The sequence below is a fragment of the Harpia harpyja genome, chromosome 7 (genome assembly GCF_026419915.1).
Source record: "Harpia harpyja isolate bHarHar1 chromosome 7, bHarHar1 primary haplotype, whole genome shotgun sequence".
In the NCBI taxonomy this organism is placed as follows: Eukaryota; Metazoa; Chordata; class Aves; order Accipitriformes; family Accipitridae; genus Harpia; species Harpia harpyja.
Genome location: NC_068946.1, coordinates 7162748 through 7189365, shown reverse-complemented (window position 1 = coordinate 7189365; position 26618 = coordinate 7162748). Strand labels below are relative to the sequence as shown.

Here is a 26618-nt window from a genome sequence, read left to right as displayed (position 1 = left end):
GCTTTCCCCACTTCTTCAATACCCAGACACCCTACATTCCCGTTTTTGGAAAATACTGTTTTTCTCCCCTCTTCCAAGCAGGTACAACCTGTCACCCTCAGGACACTATCTATGATTTGGCCATTAGAAACAGCTAAGCTCTGCTGGAAGAGACCCCTGAGCCATCATCTCAGCCATGCACTGCAGTTCCCATGAGCTTTTCAAGTCTGGAAAAAAAAAAAAAAAAGACCAGGAAAACCAGTCACAGAAGATAACAAACCCTCCGATCCGTTATACCCCATTTTGCTCACCAAAATGCGGTCTCCATTGATTTCTCATGCACTTCACATTAATATTTCTAGAGTATTAGCTAGTCATTGTCTTTTGTCCCCTTGTCCTTTGGAGCCCTGTACAGCACCCCTGGGTCACCTGCGGCTTCCCAAGCAAGTAGCAATGGCACAATATTTGTGTGATTAAAAGGAGAATATTGTAAAGCAATAAAAGGTATAAACAGCACATGAACTCCATCCACATGGCACCGATGGCTGTTTTCCTCCTGGGGAGCACAGCACTACCTAACAAAGCGAAGAGAGATAAATGTCACTTTTTTTTTTTTACCCCTAGTAACAGCTCTTTCCACTGGGTGGAAAAGAAAAATATTAGCTATCTTCCCATTTCATTTCTGTGACCCCTTAATCTATTCAGCTCAGGCAGGAGCACATAATCTGTTAAAAAGGATTTTTACTTACTGCTTTTCTGGGGAGAGGTAAATGACTTTTCCTCCTACTGCTGGAGCTAGCCCCAGAGAGAATCAGGTTATCCTATTTTCCCCTAAAACACAAAACTCAAAGGGCTTTTGGAGTAGTTTGTTTCTGATACATCTCTTGTCATCTCAGAAAAAACAGGTTTTCATTTCAATAAAAATGACACCTCTTTCTACACCAACGCACACAAGGTTATTTAGCATGACAATATCATGCATGGGAAGTTGGCAGGGATTTCGTCTACATGTTCTCAAGCACCATAGCGATGAGCGCAGAGATTTATGCCCGTTGCTTGCAAGCTGCTGAAGCCTGCCATAATACCAGGATGTAAACTCGGATGATAGCTCCACCCCAAGGGAACAGAAATCTTCAACAGCAGGCAGATTTAGTAAAAGGAAAAAAAGCAACATTCCCACCTCTGCCATGAAATGTCAACAAAATAACAGTCAGGCCTTAATTTTGTAATGCTGGAGTAAACAATTTTCTATTGCAGGTGTCCGCAGGGCTGGGCAGCAGCCTGACAGCTTCTGGTACCTGCATTGAGCATCACAAGTCCGTCGCCCACGGACCTAACCTGCAGCACGCTAATTAAACAAGGCTGTTACAATCATCTTTGGAAATAAAGTCTCTTTGCTATATACACACATACCTCTTCTCTTGGGAGAGCAAATGAAACAACTTGTTACCATGAAAAATTTATTACTGACTAATGCATGTAGGAAACCTAATGCGCTAAGTACCAAGGAACACGTTTCCAGCCCTGATTCCGCGTGGTCTCAAACCAACCGATCCAAGCAAATTTTATGCTGACTGTTTTCTCTTGTTGTCCACAGGAGGAAAGAAGAGCTGTCACAAAAGGTTTGCTCAAATATTCTTGTAGCTGGAGCCTGAGCTCACTGAATATTGTACTCAAGGAAGCCCAGGACCAGAAAGGATCACAGCTTTGATGTGAACCCATTAAATCGTCTTTCACTGTATATATGTGGCAGAAAATAAGAGAGGGACATGGCTCCCTAAGTGCATGATGGGCACCACTAACCTCAGCTTTTGGGAAGAAGGTGAAACCATATCACCTGTGCTCCACTTCAGATCCAGGTAAAAGGTTTGAAACCAGATCCTGTTTGGTTGGTGTTTAATTAAATCATGGAAAAATGCACAAGGGACTAAAGGACAAAAAATATGAGAGCGCAGACGGTAAATATTCATCTCCTCAGCCTCATTTTGAAAGGTCAGAGATTTCCTTCAACATCTTACAAGGGGCTGAGATTTTCCCATAAATTCTTCCCCTATTGCCTGATACATGCTTTAGATCAGCAATGACATTAGTAAAGTTTTCTTAACAAAGGACTTAGCCATAAAGGAGTTATTGGGCAGAGAAATGTCCAACATGGAAATGCAGTAAGGTACAGCCAAGCAATCATCTGTGGTTTTATTTTAAAAAAAAACCCTCCCTGCTCTGCTGTGACTCTGCTCCTTTACCAAGCTGTCAGAGCTGGGTTTCCCTCAGACCTGACTTGTGCACTAGAAAATTCGTCCGCTCTGTGACTCTCTGCTTCTTTTCTCATCAGGCAGCACATTGCTGTCAACTCAACACCTTATAATCACTTAAAAGCAAGTCAGTGCACCTACAGTGTCCAATGCAACAAACAGAGGTATTTCCTTGAGGAAACATTCAATGTTCCAATTTGTTCACGGAAAATTTGCTGCCTTCCCCAGAAAAAAAAAAAAAGAACACAAACAGCATCAAGGGCCAAATTACTCCTTGGCTAGAGCATCAATAGGAACAGCGGTACCTTTGCTACCTCCCAAGGTGCTTCGCTTTTGACTCAGAACCCTGCTCGCAGTTTCCCTGTTCATTGGTGACACTGTTGAAAATTCCTTTTGCTACTGGCATTTTCCTGGTGCAAAGCAGCAAGGAGGGGGGTGGGATTGGTTTGCCCAAGGGGAGGTGAAAACATTGCATCTGCAAGGAAAGGAAAACTTGGAAGTGGCTTGGGAGAGCAGCAAGGTTCGAGCAAGGTTCAGGCCCCCAGGAAGCTGTTTGCTCCCTATGCTCATTGCAGCTTGAGGTGGGAGACGTCTTGTGCAGCACGTTCTGCCGTGAGAGAGCCACTACTTCGTATCACAGCCGTAAGTTTTGTCCGAGTACTGCTCAATGTCAAGTACGCTTCTTTCCCCTCCCATTTACCTACACAGAGAAGCACCTTGCTGTTGCAGAGAAGGTGCTAAAGGAAACATCCCTGTATTTTGAAGTCTTAAGGTAAAGTTTTGCTCAGATTGTGCTTCACAGAAAAAAAAAAAAAAAAAACCAACAACTTAGAGCTAGAGCATATCTCCGTAAAACAGATACACAAATGCAACCTAGAATTCATCAGAGCTCTAGGCTTGGCTCACAGTTCAAGGCACATCTTTATTCAGATTCAACACACATCAGATTTGCACTCCGCTTCAAGGACCCCAGATCCCAAGGAAAACTTCACCCAAATCAGAGGGTACATAGCAGATTTTTTTTTAAATGCTGTTTTGTTTGTTTAAAAACCATATTTGGGCACCAGACAAAGGAATGCTATGTTGCATATTCAACGTTTTGTTTGCAATAAGATGCCGGACCAGATGAGATTCCAGGGATTTCATGCTGCAGGACAAATACATTGCATAGGTAATGGCGCATCTCTCTTACCTCGCATTCCTCGAGAGGAACTGGATCAAGAACTAAACCACAAATCCAGGGGAAAAAGGCAAAAGCTTTGAGCCACATTACATTAATTTCCATAGAAGAACTCCTAAGAACGTAGCATCATGTCTGTAATTTTCTACTTGGTAGCCAAATCAAACTCACATCCATTTGTGGAGCAACCATCAGAGTGGGACACAAAATGCACATACTGGATAATATATACATAATTGAAAGATAATATGTAAAAGTTTCAGTGCAACATCTTTAAGTCTGGATGATTTCCAAATTACTTGAGATTTCTTGTGCATTCTGGCCACATCTTGAACCAAGCTCCCTTTTCCATAACCAATGGAAAAGTAACTGGCAAGATATGAAAAAAAAAAAAAGGGGGGGGGGGAGGGAGCCTAACAAATCATCAGCATCTGTAAGCCAAAGAATTAATGGAAAATGACAATTAATCTATCAGAGCAGCGAGTCAGAGAATAGTACATGGCAGTAAGTCCAGAAAACTGCATTATGCTGAACAAGTTGCTTGGAATTTGCCCGCGTATAAAGTAAGTGGTTTCTCTGCTAAGCCTAATTCTTCAAGAGAGCCCTCAACTGTCCTTGAGATCAGGTCTTGCTCCATATATTCAATACTTCATGGGAGGGCAGAGAGGAAACACCCTTCAAAAAAAATCTTAGTCTCGCCCATTTTTAAGTTTGGTAGTGCCAATCATAAATCTTTCAGACAACTTTTTTTTTTTTTAAATTCAGAAACTGTCAAATGGAAAAAAACTATAGCCTTTCATTTTGGTATTAGCAAAATTTATAGCATAAATCTGTGCCAGACTCGTTTATGCTTCAAACAAGAAAGATCCTCCACCATTGCCTGGCAGACAGGACTTTCAGCCAAGATTGGGAAGATTTAGGACTGGGTTATGAAGACAACCTCTTTCCCAGTTCCTCTTTTTGGAAATCACCAGCCTTGTAGTTAAGTTGGACCAGGTGAAAAACCAATCAACCTGCACAGCCTGCCCATTAAATGAAAACCTTATTCTCTGAGCAATTCTAGATAGGAATTACAGTCCCTCTTTTGAAATTACACTCTCTTGAAAGGTGACCGTGTCCCCAGGCAACACTGACAGATCTTTCAGGCGTCAGGTAAATTTAATGCCTGCAACAGCAAGGATTTACTGCCTTGGGAAACTGGAGCTTTGTTTGTCAATGAGCTCCCAAACCGGGGAGTTAAGCCAGTTGCAGTCTTCCAATCTGCACTATTCCCTGTGCTCAGTGCAAATAAAAAACCCCAGGTGATTGCAAGGAACGCATCCCAACAAACAAATTTACTGAGGCATAGTAAACTTGGTAAGGTAAGCAGCAACAGTACAGTAGGGTAGAATAGAAAGATAGAAAGCTAATTTTCAAAAGAGCATCCTATGTAATGTACAAGTAAACAGTGCTTCAGAGGTTAAATAAAGATCAAGCACTTGTGCAAAGGGCAAAACAGCTTTGGAGTGGGACTCCCATATGACAACATACTCTTTAGATTAATATTCTGATTACCATAGTACATCCTAGGGTATTATGCAAATCTACAAAAACTATGCATGAATAATCAGCCAATTATGCAGAATCAGCTGCACAAAAAACTTTTCAAGTCTTCCATCAAACAGGAAGATGTGCAGCTGGCAGGAGAAAAGTTAACTTTCAAGACATTCAGTATTCATTTTTCAGAGCCAGTTATCGAAGAGCAGCATTAGGTGAGAGGGGACACCCATTTGCAACGGGCTGCCACGCACCCTCCGCTCTCTCTCCTGAGGACAGATAGTGCTGCACAAAACCTAAGGCATGTTCTGCAAGCAGACCCCAGCTCTTCTTGCAGGTGCTTTGGAGGAAAAGAGTCCTTGTAACAAAGGCAGAAGCTATAGAAAACCTATCTTTCCAGGTGGTACCTGAAAGTTGTGCTGTCAAGTCTGTGATTTATTTAGAGTTCAGCATTTCTCCATGCACATAGTCTGACATTTAATTAAGGCCAGGACCTTTATCATTCAAGCACATCGCAGTGTTATTAAAAAAGCCCTAATGTCATCAGTGACAGTGATGTGGTACTGAAGTCTTGCTCGTGAAATTTGGACTGTACAGGTCAGAACTTGACTCAGCATAGCTCCTCAGAAATTGTTGTTGCAAAAGAATCACAGAGGGCAAGATCTGGTTTTATGGTTTATAAAGGCACTTGCACAGCCCTACATGATGTCGGGCCCTTTTATGGCTCTATCCCAAATGTCATTTGTTCGGTGGCATAGGACACGACTAAGTAACGGGAGCTTGGTGTCCCAAACCTGTGTCCACTCCCATTTCCTTAGGGCATCCTTCCTGCCCACATTAAAACCCCAGAGAACAGCGACAGCTTGGGCAGCCAAGTTTTGCAAGACCCTATAAACACAGCCATATCCACAAACACATCAACTGAAGTTCTGTTCTCGGGTATGCTAAATATATATTGTTGTTGCCATAAGAATAGAAAGCTCACATAGATGTAAATCACGCACACACGCAATCTACTCATCTGCTTGGAATGTCAGTGCCGTTCATGGCAGCCATCCTTACACCGCACCTTGTACCTGAAGGCTGCGCGTGCCTGAGAAGACATCTAGAAAGTCCTACCAAAATGATCCACCAGAAGGAAAAAAATCTTATGGTTGAGTTACTGAGGTGGGATTCAAAAGCCCTAGATTCGCAGGTTTCCTTGCTGGCGTTTCCCTGTAAGAAAGGGAAGGGAAAAGCAAGCAAAACTAAAATTACAACCTGTGTTTTCCCACCTGGTTGGTCTTACTAATTTGGAAAACAAAATGCTCACCCAGGACTGGGGCTCTCTCACACATCTCTTCTTTGTGTAACATCTGACATAATGGATCCACAGACTTTGGACTGATCCCAGGCCATATAAGATGAAAGATTAATACCAAACCCTCTTGAAAAACTGCCTGACATTTCCTTGGAGGTAGCAGCATGATCACAGTCTTGATTAACTGAGTAGTTGTCAGCTAACGAGTCGTTCTCCTAGCTCAACCTATGTGAAAGCACTATGAGAGGCACAACAGAAGTCGCAGCGAAACCCTAATACATAATATTTTGGATCTCACCATGTAAATAGAAACACTACAATCCAAACATCATTAGTTACAGAATTGGTTGGGGAGAAGAGAGAGAAAAGAGGAGAGAGAAAGAGGGGATGGGACACTTTGGAGAACATATTTGCTAAGATATATGCACCATCACAAACAGAAATAAGAAAGCACCAGTAGGCCCGAGTAAAACAAGCCCTAGAAATTCAGTGGAAGTGTTGTTATGGTATCATTACAAAAACCCAGGCTTTCTCCACACCCGCAAGTAAACAAATACATCCATTCTCAGAGCTACCTGTAAGCAGGAAAAAGAGAGCAAGTCTTGTAAAATTCATTATGCCAATCTATTAGCCTTGGGAACTCAGGTATGAAGGAGGATGCTAGCGCAAAGCTCCGGGGCACTTAATGGAGCAGTGCTTCAGGGCACCTGTGCTGAGCAAGTAAGAAAAGCAAGAGGCAAAAATGGAAAATGTGGGATTAGTCATGTTACACGCTCCCTCCTTAATATCCAAAAGGCACAGACAACAGATAATCAGGCCCATCTGTAGGGATGTTACAAACGTATGAAAACAACTGTGAAAAGGAACAGAGCTTCTAGGTGTTACAGTAACACGAACAGCCAGAAAAAGCAAAGGAAAAAACCCAAACAGTTTGTCCTTCATAGAATTAACTACCAAAGCAGAGATCTGCACACCTAGAGATGCTCTGTGCTGCAACAGTCACCCTCCAAAACAGCAAATCAACCTCCAGTTTGAATGTCATTATTTTGAAACTGGAAAAGTTGCTATACACGTTGCGTACACTTCTAAACGTAATGGTAGCTTCCACTATCTGGCGAAGAGCAGCTAGTTCCAGTCCACATTAACCCGAAACGCACAAACATCCCAACCCTTGCCTCAAATTTGTAACTGTTTGAACACAAAGCTTTTAAGTGGGTTTGGGAGAAGTTGAGGCAGGCGTGCAAATTCAACAGGGGTCACTCCAACTTTCCCTTTGGAAAACACCAAGTTTGGGGAAGAACTTGGGAAACAGGACAGGGGAGGGAAGAGATTAGCGACACTGCAAACCAGAAGGTGAGATGTAGGACGATAAGGTTGTACCCGCGCGCGCTCCTCTCTTACCTGCTTCCATCAGCTGGCACTGCTGCCCGAAAACTTGCGAGAAGGTAACGGGGCCTGCCGCAGAGCTGGAGGTCACGGGAGAGGAGTCCATAGCTCTCTTCGGGTCCTTTGTGTTAGTCATGGGGCAGAGCCCAGCAGCTGTGAGAAGCCTCCTGTCCCCCTCAGATCCTCAGCGGGCAGGATGCGACCCCCACTGAGCAACGATGCCTCTTCCCAAGCCCGGAGGATGCTCCTTTCTCGCTTTTCAAGGGAAAGTAACGACACGCACGTTTTCACTCGAGCGTCATCAGTATTTTCATTGAGACCTGTCTCTGCCTCTTCCAGGAGTTTTGCGGGGTGTCCTAGGCAGGTCTGCTGGCCTCAGGCTCAAATTAGCCTTAGGCGGTGGGGGCTGACCCCTTCGGGGGTATCTGCCATAGTCAAAGCGGAGATACGAGTCTCTTTTCTTCGCCTCCTGGAACCGAGGTGTCCAAACCCAGCAGCTACCTTGTCCGGGAGCTGGGGCACTTCTCCTCCGGAGGAAAAACAGGGAGTTTTCCCCCTCGCAGGGTCCCGGGTACCGCCGGGATGCCGACCCCCCCGGCTGACCGGGGCCGCTCCGAGATGCTGGGCTGCCAGAAAGATCTCTGCTCCTCGCCGGCGTTTGGAGCCCAAGCTCTCACCTCAGGAGGTTAGAGGAGGCTTCCAGCTGCCGAAGCCGGCGGCACAGGAGCGGGGCCGGGGGCTGCGCGACCCCCCCCGTCCCCGCCGCCAGCAAACGGCAGCAGCAGCCCGCAGCCTCCGCTCCCGGGGGCTCTGCCAGCCCTCGGCATTAGCCTCCACCCCGAGGTTTATTCCTTCCTTAGAGCCCTCTCTCTCCCCTTCCCCCAGCAAAACAGGCGAGGGGGAGGAGACTGGAGCCACCGTTAAATAACATTTCCTCTGCCCTGCTGCAGTGTCCCTCCCTCTCCCCTTGCCCTGATGCAGCCGCTGTTCCCGGGAGCTCTTCTGGAGGCAACATGGAAGTGCTAACTCAGCCAGGCAGCAGAGAGCAGCTTGCCTTAACCCCCTCCCGCCTGCTCGCTGGGATGCTCCAGGGAAAGGCGGTGGGGACTGGGACCCAAACCGGCCCGGGGGACCGGGACCCAAATTAGCCCGGGGGCTGGGACCCAAACCGGCCCGGGGGCTGCCCAGCACTTTGCCTCCCACGGGGCTGCGGTCACTGCGTTGCTGGAACTCTTTTAGTGTAAATACCAGTCGGGGTTGTTTGCATGGAAGAGGGGCCAAGAGTTAACTCCCAGGAAAGTCTGACACAGCTGATTCATCTTCATTTTAAAAACTCCCTCTGCCAATGCAAAGGAGGCTGACTCCAGGAGCTCTGCAGGATTTTGTCCTCCGTGAGTCATCAGGGCTTTCTTTGGGAAGAAAGCTTACCACACGGCTAGGAAAACACACACCGAGGTGGAAATACGAAACTGCCAGATTATAGCAACAGAAAGCCCAGGGTAGAGCATGCGACTCACCTGCAGGTAGCTCAAACCCCGGGTGAGGCAGGGTGGTGTTCTTAGCCCCTTTCTGCAGGCAGCTGAGGCAGAAAGGGGCAAAGGCACTTGCCCAGGGACACCTGGAGAAATTTTAGTAGCTGGGAATTGAAGTCACATCTCCTGGTCTCTGCTGCAGGCAGCACAGCTCCTCTGGCAATGTCGCTGCTCAGGGTGGACACTCAGCTGGGAATCAGTGTTGCCCAGAAAATCCCAGCTTTATCACTTTGTTGTATCTACTCCCTCTTCCTGCAAGTCCAAAGAAACTGGCAGATTTAGCACTTTAACAGCTGCTAGACTGGTTCTGTGAAAGCTATTGGCTCCCATGAGATTGCTCCTTCCTATAATGAATATCTTCATCAATGACACAGACAGTGGGATCTAGTATACCCTCAGCAAGTTTGCAGATGACACCAAGCCGAGTGGTGCAGTTGACAGGCCTGAGGGACGGGATGCCATCCCATCCCGAGGGACCCAGACAAGCTCGAGAAGTGGGCCACTGTGAGTCTTATAAGGGTCAACAAGGCCAAGTGCAAGGTCCTGCACCTGGGTTGGGACAACCCCCGGTATCAACACAGGGTGGGGGATGAAGGGATTGAGAGCAGCCCTGTGGAGAAGGACTCAGAGGTACCAGTGGATGAAAAGCTGGACATGAGCCAGCAATGTGCACTTGCAGCCCAAAAAGCCAAGCATATCGTGGGCTGCATCCAGAGCAGCATGGCCAGCAAGTCGAGGGAGGGGATGCTCCCCCTCTACTCCACTCCGGTGACACCCCCCTGGAATCCTGCACCCAGCTCTGGGGTCCTCAGCACAGGAGAGACACGGACCTGTTGGAGCAGGTCCAGAGGAGGGACACAAAAATGATCGGAGGGATGGAACTCCTCTGCTGTGGGGAAAGGCTGAGAGAGTCGGGGTTGTTCAGCCTGGAGGAGAGAAGGCTCCGGGGAGACCTTCTTGCAGCCTTTCAGTACTTAAAGGGGGCTTATAAGAAAGATGGGGACAGACATTTTAGCAGGGCCTGTTGCAATAGGACAAGGGGTAATGGTTTTAAACTAAAAGAGGGCAGACTTAGACCAGATATAAGGAAGAAATTTTTTACAATGAGGGTGGTGAAACCCTGGCGCAGGTTGCCCAGAGAGGTGGTCAATGCCCCATCCGTGGAAACATTCAAGGTCAGGTTGGACGGGGCTCTGAGCAACCTGACCTAGTTGAAATATGTCCCTGCTCCCTGCAGGGGGGTTGGACTAGATGACCTTTAAAGGTGCCTTCCAACTCAAGCTATTCTATGATTCTATGAGTTAAATGGTTTTATGCTCAGATCAGCTATGGCAGAGTACAGCCCAAACAAACAAGAGACATCTTTGCATGTTTATTTTGCTAAAGACACAGGAACAATTTCTGTCCTCACAAGAAGACAGAGATGTAACTTGACCTTCTCATCTATTACACGGAAGAAAGCAAAAATTGGGCCATTCGGTCCGCATGTCTTCAATATTCAGGTATGTATTCCCGTGGCTGTTTTCTTCCTTCCTTACTCTGTTGCTTGTTGCGCTCTCTGACCATGCCCAGCTGCCCAGAGCAAACTGTTATTTGAGCAAAACCTGCTGATATTTGAAGCCTACAAGAGCATGTTCTAAAATTATTTGGAATGTCAGAAAAAAGCTGATATAGAGTGGCATTTAGTTGGGTGGGAAGGTGTTAGTGAAGAGCAAAGGGGCTAGACTCAGTTCTACCTCCAGTATCACATTGTGCAACATGTACTCCTGATCACATATCAGGAAACCCTCCCAGAGCTGTTTGGCAATTTCTCTGCAAAATCCACCGCATAGCTGCATCTAGCTCTGAAATATTAAAGCATAATTAAAAAACTTTAAAAAATTACACAAGAGGCTACCTGAAAGTCCCTTTCCCCTATTTCCTTAACAAAACTTTTCCAGCTCTTCAAGATTTCAGGGGGTTTAGTGTTGCAGAGCAATTCACAGATATATTTTTCCTTCTCCCCAATTCCATTATGCATTAGGAGAGGGCACTGAAGGTTCTTGAAAAGCAAAAAAAACCCACCCAAAAGTCTTAGAAAATCTGTATTCTGCAGGTGCCAAGGTCTCTCTCACTGGTAGGATGGGCACCCTGGGTGTAAGAAATCTTCCCAGACAGGGAACAGAGAAAGTGGGAAAGCGTTAAAGCCTGTTTGCTGTTTGATTTCCAGAACGTGCCTTGTAGCTACGGTGCTGGGGGGACAGCAGGCTCACCACCACCTCCTGCTCTCTGCAGGGTTTGATGGTTCTATATGGGGCACTGTGTAGAGCACAACGCGCAGCAACGGTTACACAACACGCTGAGCAGCCACGCTTCATTTAACACCATTGTTCACAGCTTGCAGCCATTAGATCAAGTCAGTACGTGTCCCTAAAAAACAGAAAGCAAAAAACAAGCCCTCTCGTTCGGGGTGGGTTGGGAGCCGTGTACCTGCTCAGCATCGATTACCTTCTCGCCCAGCAAGCCGCTGAGAGATCAGCAGTGCAGGAGCACACCACCGCCTGATCCTTACTCTGAACAGCAGGCCAAGGGATGCTCCAGTTTAGCTCAGTACATTTTGCTCCTAAGAAATGACCCTCTGTGAGGTACAGAAGTTTTCCTATGACATTTTCCACTTCACTGCAGCTCAGCTGAATTTTACTCACACAGCTGACAACTGCATTGCTGTGCCCAGTCTCATGCAGGATCCAATGCCAGGTTTCCTCCTCTGGGCTTCTGTCCTTACCACAACACTCTGAGGTTTATTTAACATATACAAGGTTCCTCAAGGTCCCCCCCATTCTGCAGGTGTCATTGCTAACTCCATCAGCTACAGCAATTGACCCCACATAGAAAATAACTACCAATAAAACAGATAAATAACCTGACTCAAAGCTTACCTTTTTAGGTGAAAAGGAAAAATACTAGGGTTAGGAATAATGTGACCCTTGTTAAGACACTGGAGCTCAATTTAAGAGGTGCTGTGCTCGCACGCAGTGAATGAAACATGTGCATGTGCTGCACTGGCAGCACGGGAGGAAGGTGAAGTAGAGAGGGTTGATCCCTACCCATAAGTAAGTGGGAGCTTATTCTGCCCTTCTGCTTCCTAACACAAGCTCCCTGCTAAACCGGGAAGTTTCAGCTTCCTTTAAGGTTAATGAGACATAAACCAAATGGCAGCGTTCTCAAATATGTATGAAAAGACTTCTGTTGGCAAAAAAACCCCAACCAGGTAACTTGATTACCTCTGCCAGCCCTTCTCAAAACACCCAGCGTCTCCTTACGGTGCACTCTGCCAGTGCCTGCAGGGCTTGCCAGACCCGAGTCATCTGTCTGGCAGCCTGGTTAATGGGAAATCCCATACACAGCAAAGAGCATCTATCGCTGTGGGGCTCCGATAGCTGCCCTGTGGGCCCCAAAAGGGAACACAAAAGATGTCCAGTGACTGTGACCACCTCGGACCGAGCTCTCACGGGCGGTTCTGCTCTGATGGACCTTCACTTTCTCCATGGGAGTTCTGTGCAGTCATTAAGGCTTTCGGGTGATCACTGGCTCTGAAAGCCTGTGTTTCTGACAGCCATCTCTAGAAATGAAAATTCACTCTCTTTATCTGCGCTTGCTTCCTGCGAGCTTTGTCACAGATAAAGCCTTAGCCAGCTACGGGGCAGATTTGGTCTCGTGCGCCTTTTGATTACCAAGAAGAAGAGAGATGCAATCTCAGCTGGGCACTTGCTTCCTTTTCAAAGGAAAAATTCACACAAATAACACTGCAGGAGACTTTAAGCAGTCTAGTCCCTTCATCTGGGATCTACCAGATCGCTGCGTGGCATCCCTTCTTTGAAGAGCCTTGTTCTACCCCAGGTTGACGTCAGCTTCCCGGTCAGAGACAATACGGTTATAACATTTCTGCTTAGCAGAGGAATTCATTGATGGAGCCAGACTGACTTGTTTATCAGGAAATTTCCTCTGATGCAGTAACACAAGCAGCTTAGTAACACCGCAGTTGAGTTACCATCAAATCACCAAGTGCAATGAAAAGTCCATCTAACACACCTTTATTAGCACTCCGTCTGGAACGACTAACATCTTTGCTGACAAGTCTCCCCATGTAATTTTATGAGGTTGTAGCAACTCATTTTCTCCACACTGATGATCAGTCGATCTGACAGGGAGTTCAGAAGTCCCGAAATGCGAAGGGAGCAGCTCTGTGCACCTCCAGCACCCGGCCCACAGTGACAGCAGCACAGAAGCAGTTCACATCAGGACAGAAGAGCCTTGGCAAATGCCAGCTTAATGAAGATCTGCTTCTCTTCCATATCTAATTATCTCATTGAACAGACAACAATGTGCCACATGAAGATGTACGAAAGGGAAAGAAACTCAGTTAAACTCATTACATCAATAGAATAGGCGTTTCATTACAGTGATACTTAACATCTTTAGAAATACCCTGTACAAGAAATGGGGGTTATTCACAACAATGTTCTTAGTAGCAAAGGATTCTGGAATGGAGGACGACTCAGGAAATACCATAGAAAATTTCAGATATTATGCTTAATGAGATGTCATTGGCAAGGAATGGTAAAGAGGGAGAACTCATTTCTTGTGTGTCAGAAGTCAGTGTTTCACTGTTACAAGGCAGAGACTCTGAAAAAAAGTAACAGATAAGGATTTTTGCATTTGCTTCCAGCACACCACTGTCACAAGGAGGGCTGGCAAAATCATTGGCTGCATGCATGGGGAAGTATGGACGCAATTATTCCTCCACAGACAACACTACTGAGATCAGTTCTGGAACATTTATGCAATTCTGATGCCTGTGTCATGCAAGGAAAATGGAGTATTTTGTAGCATGTTGAAGCAATGCACTTAAGATTTGGTATCAGAGACAGCAATGAAACATATTTCTCCCTTCCTTCAGATTATACCTCCATCAATTCTTGGCTGAAAGAGAATTGTATTTGGTCGGGGTTTATCCTGTCCAAAAAATAAAAGTTTGAATGCCGCAGAAGAAAATTATCTAAGTGGTGCAGAGAGAGGAAGTCCTACTCTGAAAGACTTAAAGAATTCGTCAGATAGTTTGTCAAAAGTAAGAGTGAAGTATGGACTGAAGTATGGCTTGCTTAATGTATAAATATCTTTGTAGAAAAGAAATACCAACTATGAAGGGACTCTAATCAGTTGGTGCTAGGCGCAAAGAGAAGCTGAACTCAGATACAGACATTATCTACCAGGACAGAGTGCTAAAGGAAATAGTCTGGGTATTTCACTGCTCAAGGTTAAATTAAGATGCATTCCTAAGTCGATACACCCTAGGTAAGCCTTAGCACTACACTTAATAGAGAAACCGAAGAATGAAGTGCAGGGAGTCCATCAGTTAAAGCACCCTGGCTATAGGAAGATTCAATGTATAAGAGAGTAAATATATTGTGTAGAGGACAGGATGCGAATATAATAACAAGCAATATGTTTTATAGTACAAATTTTCTGATGTAATGCTGGTCCCCAAACAGTCTGTTCCACAGAGCTTCAGCTGGAGGGGTGAGGAGAAGATGAGCCTGGCGATAACACCCTCTCGCCTAGTTCTCTGCACAGCCATTGACACCAGCAAAGCAAGGGAAAAAAAAAATTAGTAAGAAGAACACCAACCCTGCTAAGCCCTGCTAAAGTCCAGGGGACCCAAAACTTAGCAGAGCAGTAAAAGGGGGGGTACTTGTATTAGTATCTCATATCTAAGATAATATTTCCAGAGCAGTCTAATCTTCAACAACTGCCTCTTCTTCTTCCAAGGCAGCTGCAAAGCAAGTCGTAAAACAAATGCAGCACAGCTTGAAATTCTCTCCTACCCCCAAGCACCTGTCTGTCCCCCTCCTCTTCTTCGCTGGAGAATAAATGTCGATTGTTCACAATCAGCAGGCCAGAACGTGCTTCTGTCAACTTCCCAGGCTAGCTCATCCCTAAACCGAGAGAAATGTCTCTTGCACCGAAAGGCACATTGCTATTTCTGTATGCCCTCTGGTACCCTTGCGCGAGCCAGCTGGGAGCATCCGCTGCTCATGTCACCCAGGCTGCTAGTCATCAGCCACAACGATTTCCGAGCAGTGACTCTGGCTTGATGCAGGCAACGACCCCAAGGTGAAAGGCTCCATCATTCATAATCCAGGGAAAGGTTACTCAGCAGCGCTTGACGTGCATTTCTATTTCTCCCATTCTTCCACAGCTGACCCATCTCGCATACGAGATGACAAGCTGTTGGGGAGCTCAGGTGTGATGTACTTGTGTCCTCCATGTCCACTAAGGGTCTTTTTCCTGAGCATACACAATACTCTGCATGTCCTATAGCCCTGAAGGACTACTAGAATTGGCACTGCCACCAAAGACTGAAACAGCCTAATCAGTTTTCCTAACTGAGATTTTGTGAGGGGATTCTGTCGCTGGCAGTGCCACGTTGTCTGCATCCTCCTGCCTCCTGGCAGCTGCAAGCAGCCTGATACATACAGTGGTACAGTAAACAGTATTAAGGCAGTAGCTTCATTATGAGAAAGTTTTTCTCCTTACCTGTTTTTGAAGGTAGTCTTCTCCCAAAAAAGCCACAGCTCTTATAAAAAGGAGTAATTAGTGCTGCTTCACCTGACAGCTTAGACAGATGAATGAAAGTATGTAGCTATTTAGTTAAAGAATATTTCAGAAGATTCTCAGGCAGGGAGGGAATGACAGCTCAGCAAAATCTGATCACTCAAAACTTAACTGAAACTGAATGCCATTTAATAAAAATCAGGTAGGCTGCAACGCTGCAAGAGGAGGTTGATTGACTGTTAGGCTGCTGCAGGCAAGGCAATGACATGCAGTGGTGACAACAGTGATTTTTTACTAACAGGTCAGATTTGTAATGCATAAGGAATCTTCAGATTTTCTGGGGTGAAAGAGCCATTTTTAGCCTATGTGAAATTAATATTAATACCTATACTTCAGCTGTTCCCAAACCTATTTGTTGTATCTGATAGTTTTTAAGGAATGTGGCTGAATTAATGCACCACTGATGAATGGCTGCCCACCGACCCTCAGCGATTCCCTTACAGAAGTGCCAAGTCCCATGGCCCTGGACAAGGTATAAAACTCCCCCCGAAGGTGGTGTGACGGAGCATATCCTTTAACAGAGACGAATGAAACAGGGACCATTTCTAGGAAGCAAAAAACCCTCCCATTTCATGCCCTGCTCAAACTTTCACCCTCCGATAGAGGACAGCAACCCTTGAAATTTACTGTATTGCGTTGCTTCCACAACGCTGCAATGCTTCAACAAGAGGGTTGGCTTTGAATGGAGAGTCCAAAGTACAAAGAGCTTGCGTGCTGCTTATCCAAGCGTGTAGACCCAGAGTCTGAAGCTGTCAGGAGAGCTCAGTCTGCAGTAATTACTGTTCGCATGCATGGAGCTTGATAGACCAAGGTGACATTTCTATCCCCTTCCTTCTCTCCTGCCACCCACCAGAAAAACCCCAAACCATTCAGCCATTTCAGAGCCAGAAAACATTGGATCTCCGTTTTGAAGACTTCCTTTGCTGAACTAATAATAAATATTGCCATGATGCGGTTTGTCACATTAATTTATTGTTGTTCTTTTTCTTTACATGGCGGACAGACAACAGAGCTTTCAGTCTTCCAGAGCAATGTTCAGAACCCAAGCATCAACCAGGTAATACCACATCTCCACACAGTTTATTTTTAATAAACTTCTCAGTATCAGCATTGTCATGAGAGCACTGCAGAGCTACCGGTGTCAGCCTCACAAATTCCTACATGCAAAACCTGAGCTTTTTTCCCCCACCCTCTCCTTGAATCTTCACAAGAACTTGTGGTATTAGTCAAGGGCAAAATTTCACGTTTCATCAGCAGGCACGGGGGAGGTTAAAAGTTTGCTGCAAAACTGTGAAATTTTGCCTTGGGAGAAAAAAAAATGGCATACTTTCCTGAATTTGCTGTGAATAAAACATCCTCGTCGTTCTAGAGAAATGACACCATTTTGAACTGATTCTTTTTTCTGCAAGAAAAATCAACCCCCCACACCCTCCCCCCCAAAACTGCGTTTGTTATCTGAGGGAAAATGATGAAAAGTCTGGTGCAACCATCGGTTATTTCTTGTCAGTGGCGTGGATATTCTTCTGCCACAGCTTAGACCGTAATGGATCCTTCAAATAGACCAGTACAATATAAAGCTGTGTGCTGTGGTCTCTTGGTTGAGTAACACATGTTATAAAACTTTAAAAACGGAGCATTTACAACCAGGGACATAAAGACGTGCTTTTAAAATTGTAAATACATATTTACAAGCTTGTGTGATAAACCAGAATTTCTCTGGGAAAACTGTTCATATATCACAACAATTTACATCTCTCCTTGAGTTTGTCTGTTATTATAGTTAATACCACTCTAAAAAAAGCAGCAAAAATAAATTGCACAAAAGTGACCTCTAATAACCTCATTGGTATGCCTTAAAGGCACTAAACTCAGCAGCATCCGTGCCAGAAACTCCGTACTTAATTTAACTTACTGTTGCTGGAAGTTGAGTGGGTTTCAGAAGAACTGATTGTTTACAGCAGGATTTGGGCTGCATGGCAAGAAAGCTCTTCCTTAGCAACAATCCTCAAGTGACCAGTGAAAATTTATACAGTTAAGTGTCATCTTCCACAAAATGCCTAACAAAGCTGCACTGGGAAAATCAAGGGCATATCATACTGGTGCTTTAAGACAGAGTATATTGGAGCTGGGTTTTATCAGCACTGTATATTCATTTTTCAAATGATCTAGATGCTGTCCAGACACACAGGAAGATAATTCCTGTTTGAAAAAACAGGGTTTACCATACTAATACTAGATGATGAAAGGAAGAAGAAAATGTGGAAAGAAAATAAAAAGAAAGATAATGTGCAAAACAAAAATGAGCTGAACTGATTAGAGAGCTGTATGTGCACACCAGCTTCTTTGAGATATACATAAGGCCAGGAAACTTAATTTCTGTGCTATCTGACCAAGATTTACCAAGCTGCCTAGCAGATTTGGATACTCACTTCCAGCTAGTTTTAATGAAGAATGAGAATCTCAGTCTTCTGAGGCTGCTGTGAAAAATGTCAGCCTGTTTGGAATTAGTACATCACATATTTCAAGAGGAAATTATTGCTAGCAAAAAGCTCAAGGGGGGACAAATCCTAGAGACTCTCCACTCTAGGAAAGAGACAGAGCAGCCAGCAATGGCACAAGCTCTCCCCGCAAAGCCTGCATCTCAACGGTCTCACAGTCTTGAACTGGAAGCATCACTTCCAACATGGGAGGGGATGTAGCTTTTTATGGCTCATCTAGTTCTCAGCATCTCAGCCTTCCCCCAAACCACAATTGCACTTAGAAAGCCTCCAACAGGGGTTTATCCAAAAAACGTGTAGCTAGGTAATACAACATCCCGAAGACCTTTTCTTTCCAACTCAAACGACACGCAGCTAAAACATTTTTACGGTGAACAAAACCAGTGTTTCTTGTTTAAAGCTTTTGTATTCATTTTGAACAATTTGATTTTCATCAAAACTATAAAAAATTAACTGTTTTCAGCAATTTCATACATATATATTAATATAGATGTCATATATATATATGAAGAGATATATATAAAATTGATGCTTTTTTTGACTTTTTCAGGGTGGCAGGAAGGAGTATCAACCGGGCACTTATTTTTTTCTTAACTAACGTGTGCATACACAGATGTCTGCTTATCTGTGTGGAGTGCAAAGACAAGGAGAGGAATAAATTGACTGAAATAAGGGGGAAATAGGGCAATCAACCCCCTTGACCTTCTTGAAAAATCCCAAACCTGGACGCTGCATTAGCAGGGATCCTGCAAAAACTTGTCTTGACAGAAGGAACCCTTCATCTCAGAGGCGAGATCTGCAGGGGCATGGAGAAGCACCCCTGCCAGATGATGCACCTGTGTGTGATTGTCACCATTTTGGAGCAAGAGGTAAGAGACCTTTTTGCACTGCATTTTACCAACTGACCTGTATGTTTCTGCAACTTGTCTTTACCGGCTGCCAGCTACCTTCATGGATGCCCTGTCTACAGGACCACCGAAACTAAATATGTCTGTACTGAGGGTCGCAAACACAAGCTCCGTATTTAAGGAAAAGTGTTGCTTGATACTGCTTGATACTGTGTTTGATATTCTCATTAAATAAATAAAGCCTGACTATAACAAGAGTACCAGACTGGCAACAAATGTAATGGCAGCTTTTAAGGAATGGATGCTTGTCCCTTTATGAAACTGGGCTATCAGTGCATTTCACAGAGATCACTTAACAGGTGGTCTTCCAAAAAAAACGTGGGTCCTGACGCACTTCGAAAGCAATGGCATCATGCCCATTAAAGCTAATGGTACAAAGTCAAGAGACTGGGGTACCCACAGACTTCAGATGTGGAAACCTCAGCAAAACCTACCACTCCCTTCAGTGGATTTTTGTGGGGTGCCCAGTTCTTTACCCGTTAGGATGTAAAGTAGAAACTAAAATGATGTAACAGTCTTTTCAGAATTTAATTGCATAGTATGTTAAACCCCTCTGTGTTCTACCAGAAAGAGGAGACTCATCCAGACCCAACAACCCTCTGAACACAGTTAATCTGCCTGCAAATGTCTGAACATTTCTCCACGCTATCCCACTGGCTGTTGATGCATGGGCTCCACGCGGCAGGGGACCCTGAGATCACCCTCTCACCAGCATCCACAGTTCATCACTCTCTGGAGAAGGCAGAAGCCCTGCTCTGCGCTCTCTCCCTCTCCCTCTAGAAGGAAGGACAATATGACAGAAGCGTGCCATTGCTTCCAGCAGAAGAAACCGCTGTCCCTGTTATCTACTGAGGAACCGGTCTCACCTCATCCGAGAAAAAGCAGGAGAGGATAATGCTGGAGGATTACTTCACCTCACCTTTTCCAGTCAAAAGTTCCTAGTACCTGAAAATACACAGAGAGTTGCATTTAATCAGAGTCAGCTTTAAGATGAAGTAGTCAGAGTAACTGCCCCGTTACACTGAGCTGGAAGCAGGACAAGTTATTCAGCGAGTGCTGCGCACGGAAGAGATGCCCATGATTTAACTTTTGCTTGGGTTTCCCACAACTAAATGGTCTATGCCACAGTTAGGGATGTTAACATTTCATTAGCAACCACTCCCTAATGGGAGGTAGGAGACTTCAGAATTTTACTAACTTTTTCCCCCAGTGTTATTTTTTGGAACATATTTAACAAAGAATAAAATCTCAGGCTGCAGCATCTTGATTTTTCTGGCACTCATTCTCACCTTTAGCTTTACCCATATAAGTATAATGTTCCTTAGCTGTTACATCAGTATAAAGGAGGTGATTACCTGCATGTTACAGGTGGGGAAATGAAGGAGTAGAAGACAGTGTCTTGTTTCAAGTCAACCAACAGGAAATCAGTTCAGCTTCACCAGTAACACTGGACCAGGCCATTAATTTGTCCAAGCCCATACAGCTCCACTTCACCAGCTGATCTCACCACAACCCCAAGTAATGTTTTTGTATGTTACCATGGCACTGCAATTTGCATTCTGATACTGGTCTTTGAGCTTCTGGCATTCAACCAAAGCAGCCAGCCATAATACACATTCTCAGGCATACTTTTTCTGGTCAGAGTTAATATTTGTTCAGCGTTTACCCATTCAGCCTAAAATATCTCAGAGGACTTTGCCCACTACTATGACAAGATACAAATACCACTCCTTCCCAGACGTGGACAAACCCCATCCTCACAAACCTACCACCATCTTCAAGCTCCCCACAGGATCCAGAGGAGCAACGCCTCAGCTCTTAAAAGCTCATAAACAGAAGAAAACTCTCCTTCCATCTTCCATGAGGCTGAAGAGCTGACTCTGCCCCAAGAGATCCTCTTGATCCAGAGTATATAAGTACACATCACTAGAGAAGACCTTGTCCCTTGTGCTTGATTTAACTGAGAGACCCTATTTTTCTGACATAGCTCTCCCCCTTCACGCCTGCTTTCTTATCAGTGACCAGTTACAAGAGCACCGACACCGCGGGTTTTCTGAGGCTCAGATAGTATCTGTAAAGCGCTTTGCACTCCTTGCCCACAGAACCACAACCTAGGTAAGTTCTGCGCATCCTCCCGTGGCAGCGCCTGGCTGCATTGCTGTACCTGGTTTGGTTGGACATGCAGAAGAGTCTATTCCTTGAAGAAGTGGGATGCGGTGCAGTTGGATTTCTTGCATTGCCTGGTGCTGGTGTTATGCGAAGAAGAGGAGGGACATCTAGAGGCCATGCGGAGTCTGTAACTGTACAAAGAGGCAGAAGAAACTCACACACATGCATTAGGGTACCGGGAGAAAAAAAGCAGAGACATGCTTTAGGGCCCTATAGGGGCTTTAGTAAGCTATGAGGAAAAAAAAGCCCTACACTGCAAGTACTGAGGAGAGTCACTTCTGAAGGCAAGAGGTTTTGGGTTTTTTTTTTCCTCTGTTCTGAACTTACCCTGTTAGTTTATTTAAGTAGGAAACAGACAATGTCAGCTGGAAGCAGCATCCAGCCTCCCACCCAATGTCCCAGGCCCTCCAACTGGGACCGACAGACAAATCCACAGTCATGTAAAGAACCCGGTCTGTTTTCTCAGGACAGTCCATACCAGGTTTTAAAATACATACTTACGGAAAAGGAATTTTACTTTACAGAAGCATGGTACCACACCTGGTCATTCTTCCCGAGGTCAAAGCCTGCAGTACGCTTTTGCCACTATAGCGCTGGCAGACTTGACAATGATGCACACAGGTCACTACAGTGAGCCCTGCTACAGTGCCTTCATTGTAGAGGATATGTTATATCCCTTCCAATTTTAAACTAACTCCAAGAATCCCAAAGTGAAAGTGAAAATCAGAGATTTTTAACTGACAGCATTCGATCTCTGTCAATTGTGATTTCAAGAAGAAAGCCCGAAAACATGAGTCAAAGCAGGGGAAGTAGAAAGGCTCATACCCTATTCTAAACGTACAATCTCAGTGCAAATGTAAACCCAAGCTAAACTTCCTTACACTAAAAGGTTAGAAAAAAAACCCCTATTTGTTTTTAAATTCTGCATCTTTTGCTATCTTGCACATACTTGTTCCTCCTTGGTACATGCAGGTGCATGTCTGCTCCCCCTCGCACCTGTGTACCCCCATACTTGCATACCTGCCTTGTATATGCAAATTCTTCAAAAGTCTAACCAAAACCAACTACTTACGTTCTTCCAAGGGAACATCTTTTGAAATGTAATTTTATTACATCACAACATGTCTAAGAAAAGTTAAAAGTTAGGTTTTTCTCCAGGTTATTTTTAGAGTTCAATATACACCCTTTGAAGGAGACTTCAATTGTTATTTGTCCTTACACACAGATTTTTGTAGTGCAGTGTGACTGCAAGTTAGACATAAAGAAGTGCAAAATTTTCCATTACAACACAAAAACAAAACCACAGAAATTTTGAAAAGAAGGAATTCAATTATTTCCAAATTAAAATTTGTGGTTAAAACAGTCTGCCAAAGTTTTGTTATTGTTATATGTAAATCATACTCTCCAGCTTTTGTGAATTTAATACTGAAGCATTCATCTAGTGTCTTAGAATCAGAAAGTGATGAGGAAGTCAACAAAAGCCAGATTTTGTTGTCCCATATAAGGACTGTTACCAAGGGAAACAGCAGAATATCCAAAATAAGTTTAGTTTGTCTGGCTTCAGTTCTTTACTAAAACTAGAAGAGAGCAATTTTAGTTTCTTTTTATTTAGAACATTTCCATTTAAGTAATGCTTAATTTCAAAAAATTAATTATGACTTGTAATACAATCAATAACATCTGTGTGTTATTGCATGCAATGAGCCAATGCCTAGATCCTGAGACAAAGTATCCGAGAAAATCTGACCTGCGTTTGCAAATGCATATCCCTCACCCTCCCCCAAAGCCAATATGCTAAAGGGATCCCTCACCCCCTAATTCCATCTAGCTTTAAAGCTAATAGATCACTGGCTTATTATTTGGAAGTTGAGGATTGAAGGAACAGGATAAAAAAGGATTGTTTTTCTAGATAGAAGTTGAAATGGAGTTCTCAATGGAGTTCTCACTGTTGCCTTTGCATTCTGCTCTCAGTTAGCTGCGAAACCATACAGCAAAGCACCGACAGTGGCCAAGCAGCGCTGTTTGCTCTACCAAAGCAGTTCGGAAATCGGTGCCCTCCTCTGTGCCAATATTAAACTGAAGTGGATTGATAACTCTATCTTTAAAAAGCCTCTTTAAAGAAATACAGGGATGTCTGAATGTTTTAGGAGTAACTCCCTGGGTCTGCAAGGCAAGCTAATCTCCGAGGGGGAGGGGAGCTGAAATACCCCCATCGCATGTAGGAACAGTTATTGTGATCGCTATTTTTAGCACTGTCACTTTGCACCTGCTTTCACCATCACCCGTGCTGGGGTAACCGGAGACAGGCAAAAGAAAAGGAATTCTTAGACACCCTGTGCCGATGCAGCCAAGCAATACGGACTTTACTGGGAAGGGGTGAGGGGGCTGTAACCCAGCCCCTTCGCACCACCGCGCACCGTCCGCATCCTGGACCGAACGTCAGCGGACAGACAGCACACCCTGTGCTACGTCCAGCCCTCTCAAGTCCATTGTTTAGGAGCAGTCCTACCCAGAAAAATTAAAAAAAAAAAAAAAAAAAAAAAAAAAAAAGGAATAGCATCAGAAAACATACTATGCTTGCAAGGAAAAGGGCACAGAAACCAAATATTAGGCAGCAGGAAGGATTTGTCTACACTGAGTTTTCTCTGTCATCTAGGACTTTTAAATCAGGATAAACAGTTTTGGTAAAGTACTAGCTATACCATAAATTAAAGCTAAACCAAAAGTTAAATGATGCTATTTTTTTTTTACACACAGACAGGGCCTAAACCTCTCTCTCTCAACTGAAAGCACACCCTAACTAGAGAGAGACAAATCACTGAATTTGGTGAGATTCGCTACAATAAAAACACACTAAATCCCAGGTCTTACAGTCTTCCATCCTTGGATCTGAGAGTGTTTTGCAGTATGAGTCAGTATCATAATCTCCATTTTTCATATGCAGAACTGAGTCAGAAGGAAAGTGATTTGCCAAGACCCAGAACATCTGCAGTCTTAAAGCAGAGGTAGGCACAAAGGCAAAGGTTCCCCCCCATCACACTGCATTACTATTCCCCAAGTTAAATTCTCTCCTGAACGCTTAAGAAGTTTCACCTTATTTGTCTAAACCAAATTCCTACTTCCATGTATCTTCCTAGGCCACTGCGCCTTGAAATAAACAGCACACACGAACTAGGCAGCTAGTAAAAATGCCAGACCCTGGCACACACCCTTCCCTCAGACATTCTCAAAATACATTTGGTATTTTTAATGCAAATTACCTTGTCTTCTACCGCACTTGTGCAATTAACGTTCTTCTAAGTTGCTAGTTTAGCTCACTAGAAATGTCCCAGAAAAATAAGCCACTTTACTAGTGGGAATGAAGGCTGGCGTGATCTGATATTGCTGTTGGTCACACCAGTGAAATTCAGTGAACGGAGTAAAAGTCATCGTACTATGTGATAAAACAGTCAGGTAATACAGATTCACGTTTTAACCTCAATTAAAGTGTATTTTTCTTGCAGGGCTTATACTTCTATGCTCCCAATATAAAAAAACCCATGCATTTGGTCCAAAATTTCAGAGACACACACACACACACACCCCCCCCAACATACCTCCTAACAATAAACGTGTCAGGGACATGTTCTATTAAAAATATTTCCTACTCTTAAATAAAACAATTTCTACACTGACACAGACTGCCTTCTAAAATAACTGACTGCCTGGGAAAAAAAAAGATAAAGAGGTATGGATGTTTAAGCCTAAGTTCTTGGCTTTGCAGAATTAGGCTAGGCAATTTTACAGGCCAGAAGGCAAGCAAGGGGGGTTTGGGGCATGGATAAATGAGATTTCTGGGCTTTCTGCACTCAGTGAGAACTAAAACATCGTGTTGCTAACCTAACTGGCATGTACTCTCTTGCACTAGCATATTGCTTAACGGGAAAGTAAATACACAAAAGGACTTGGAAAAACATCAACTGCCAATTACATGAACAATTTTTAATTTTTTTTTTTTTTTAAGTGAAACAAAATATTTAGCAGGACAAAAAGGTTTGTGGATAGAATTTTGTTGAGGAGGATGTCTCTCTCTTCTCCAGGGGAGTCCTACCTTTGTGCACAAAAAATGGGGGGGCAGCAGAAAGCAAAAAGGATCTTCATGTGCTGTACTGCAGCTATTTCGAGACTTACATGCGTTTGTTTATGAAAGGGGTGAAAAAGCTGGAACACATCAGGATTTTATCTTGCAATCACGTGACGCTAAAGGACATAACATGAGTATTATGATTTTATGGTCAGGCCTTTCATGAATCTAAACTGGAAAAACCTGTTACTGAGTTCCTCTGCATTCTCAACTTTCAAGAAGATACCTAACAGCACTCTCTAACCACAGCAGTTCAAAGAACTTAATACCTTTAAAGTAGCATTGCTCCCCCACAATAACTCAAAAATTGTTTTGCTTCACACATGTGCTCTAGAGTTCAAGTTTCTTCATTGATGACTTAGTTCCACTCCCAGTGAAATCCCACTTCAGACCACCACTAACTTCAGTGATGAACACCAAACCAACACAGAGACCTGTTGAAAGAAATCTCACACCATGCCTACAACTCACCTGGGGGACTACCTAAAATTAATATATCAATACCATTTTACTTAAATATAACTAGATTTTCAAAAGCAACTAGTGATCTAAAGTAGCCACTTTAAAGGGATTCAGCACTGAGGATGGCTACTGAGCTCTTTCAGAAAATCAGTACTTCAAATTGAGTTCAAAGAAATTAATAATCACTTTAAGAAACCTTGGTCTAGGTATATAAATGCAGACGAACAGTATCACGTCAGCAGTGTATCTTCCTGCCCTTTTAAAGAAGCACAGAGCATTGCGCGAGCCAAAACGTGAAGAATGTTGGATTAAAAATAGCAGTACTCAGATATATCTTCTACACTGTCAAGTAATCTAATCTGATAATTTGATAAAAAATTTGCATCTACTGAATAACATTCATGACAGAGGAAAAGAATGAGAAAACTTTATCACACACAGGGAAGACTATAGCTGATTTTATTTTGCTTTATGCAGACACGGTCACTCCAAATGAGTTCAAAACGATTACTGAAGGCTAGCAGAACTAGTATGACCCCTCAGTCCTGCACATCTCTACGTAAAAAAGAAACCACAGAACAAGATGTGCTTTCGATTTAAAAAGACAGATGAGTGAAAGCATTTGCCATAATGAAAGGG

The 26618-nt window shown here is 44.0% G+C and overlaps 2 protein-coding genes across 6 annotated transcripts in view; both read right to left on the bottom strand.

Moving 5' to 3' along the window:
• Positions 1–8428, bottom strand: part of KAZN (kazrin, periplakin interacting protein) — a 230960-nt gene extending 222532 nt beyond the window's left edge. The window contains exon 1 of the mRNA XM_052792731.1: positions 7649–8428. Coding sequence (XP_052648691.1) covers positions 7649–7769 — 121 coding nt within the window. The 5' untranslated portion in view covers positions 7770–8428. The remainder of the gene's footprint in view (positions 1–7648) is intronic.
• Positions 8429–16769: 8341 nt separating this feature from the next.
• PRDM2 (PR/SET domain 2) overlaps positions 16770–26618 on the bottom strand; it is a 74666-nt gene continuing 64817 nt past the window's right edge. For all 5 annotated transcript variants that reach the window (XM_052791472.1, XM_052791475.1, XM_052791471.1 and 2 more), the window contains 2 exons: positions 21390–21525; positions 16770–20170 (listed from right to left, as the gene is read on the bottom strand). In XM_052791472.1, the coding sequence (XP_052647432.1) occupies positions 21417–21525 (109 nt within the window). In that variant the 3' untranslated portion in view covers positions 16770–20170; positions 21390–21416. The remainder of the gene's footprint in view (positions 20171–21389; positions 21526–26618) is intronic.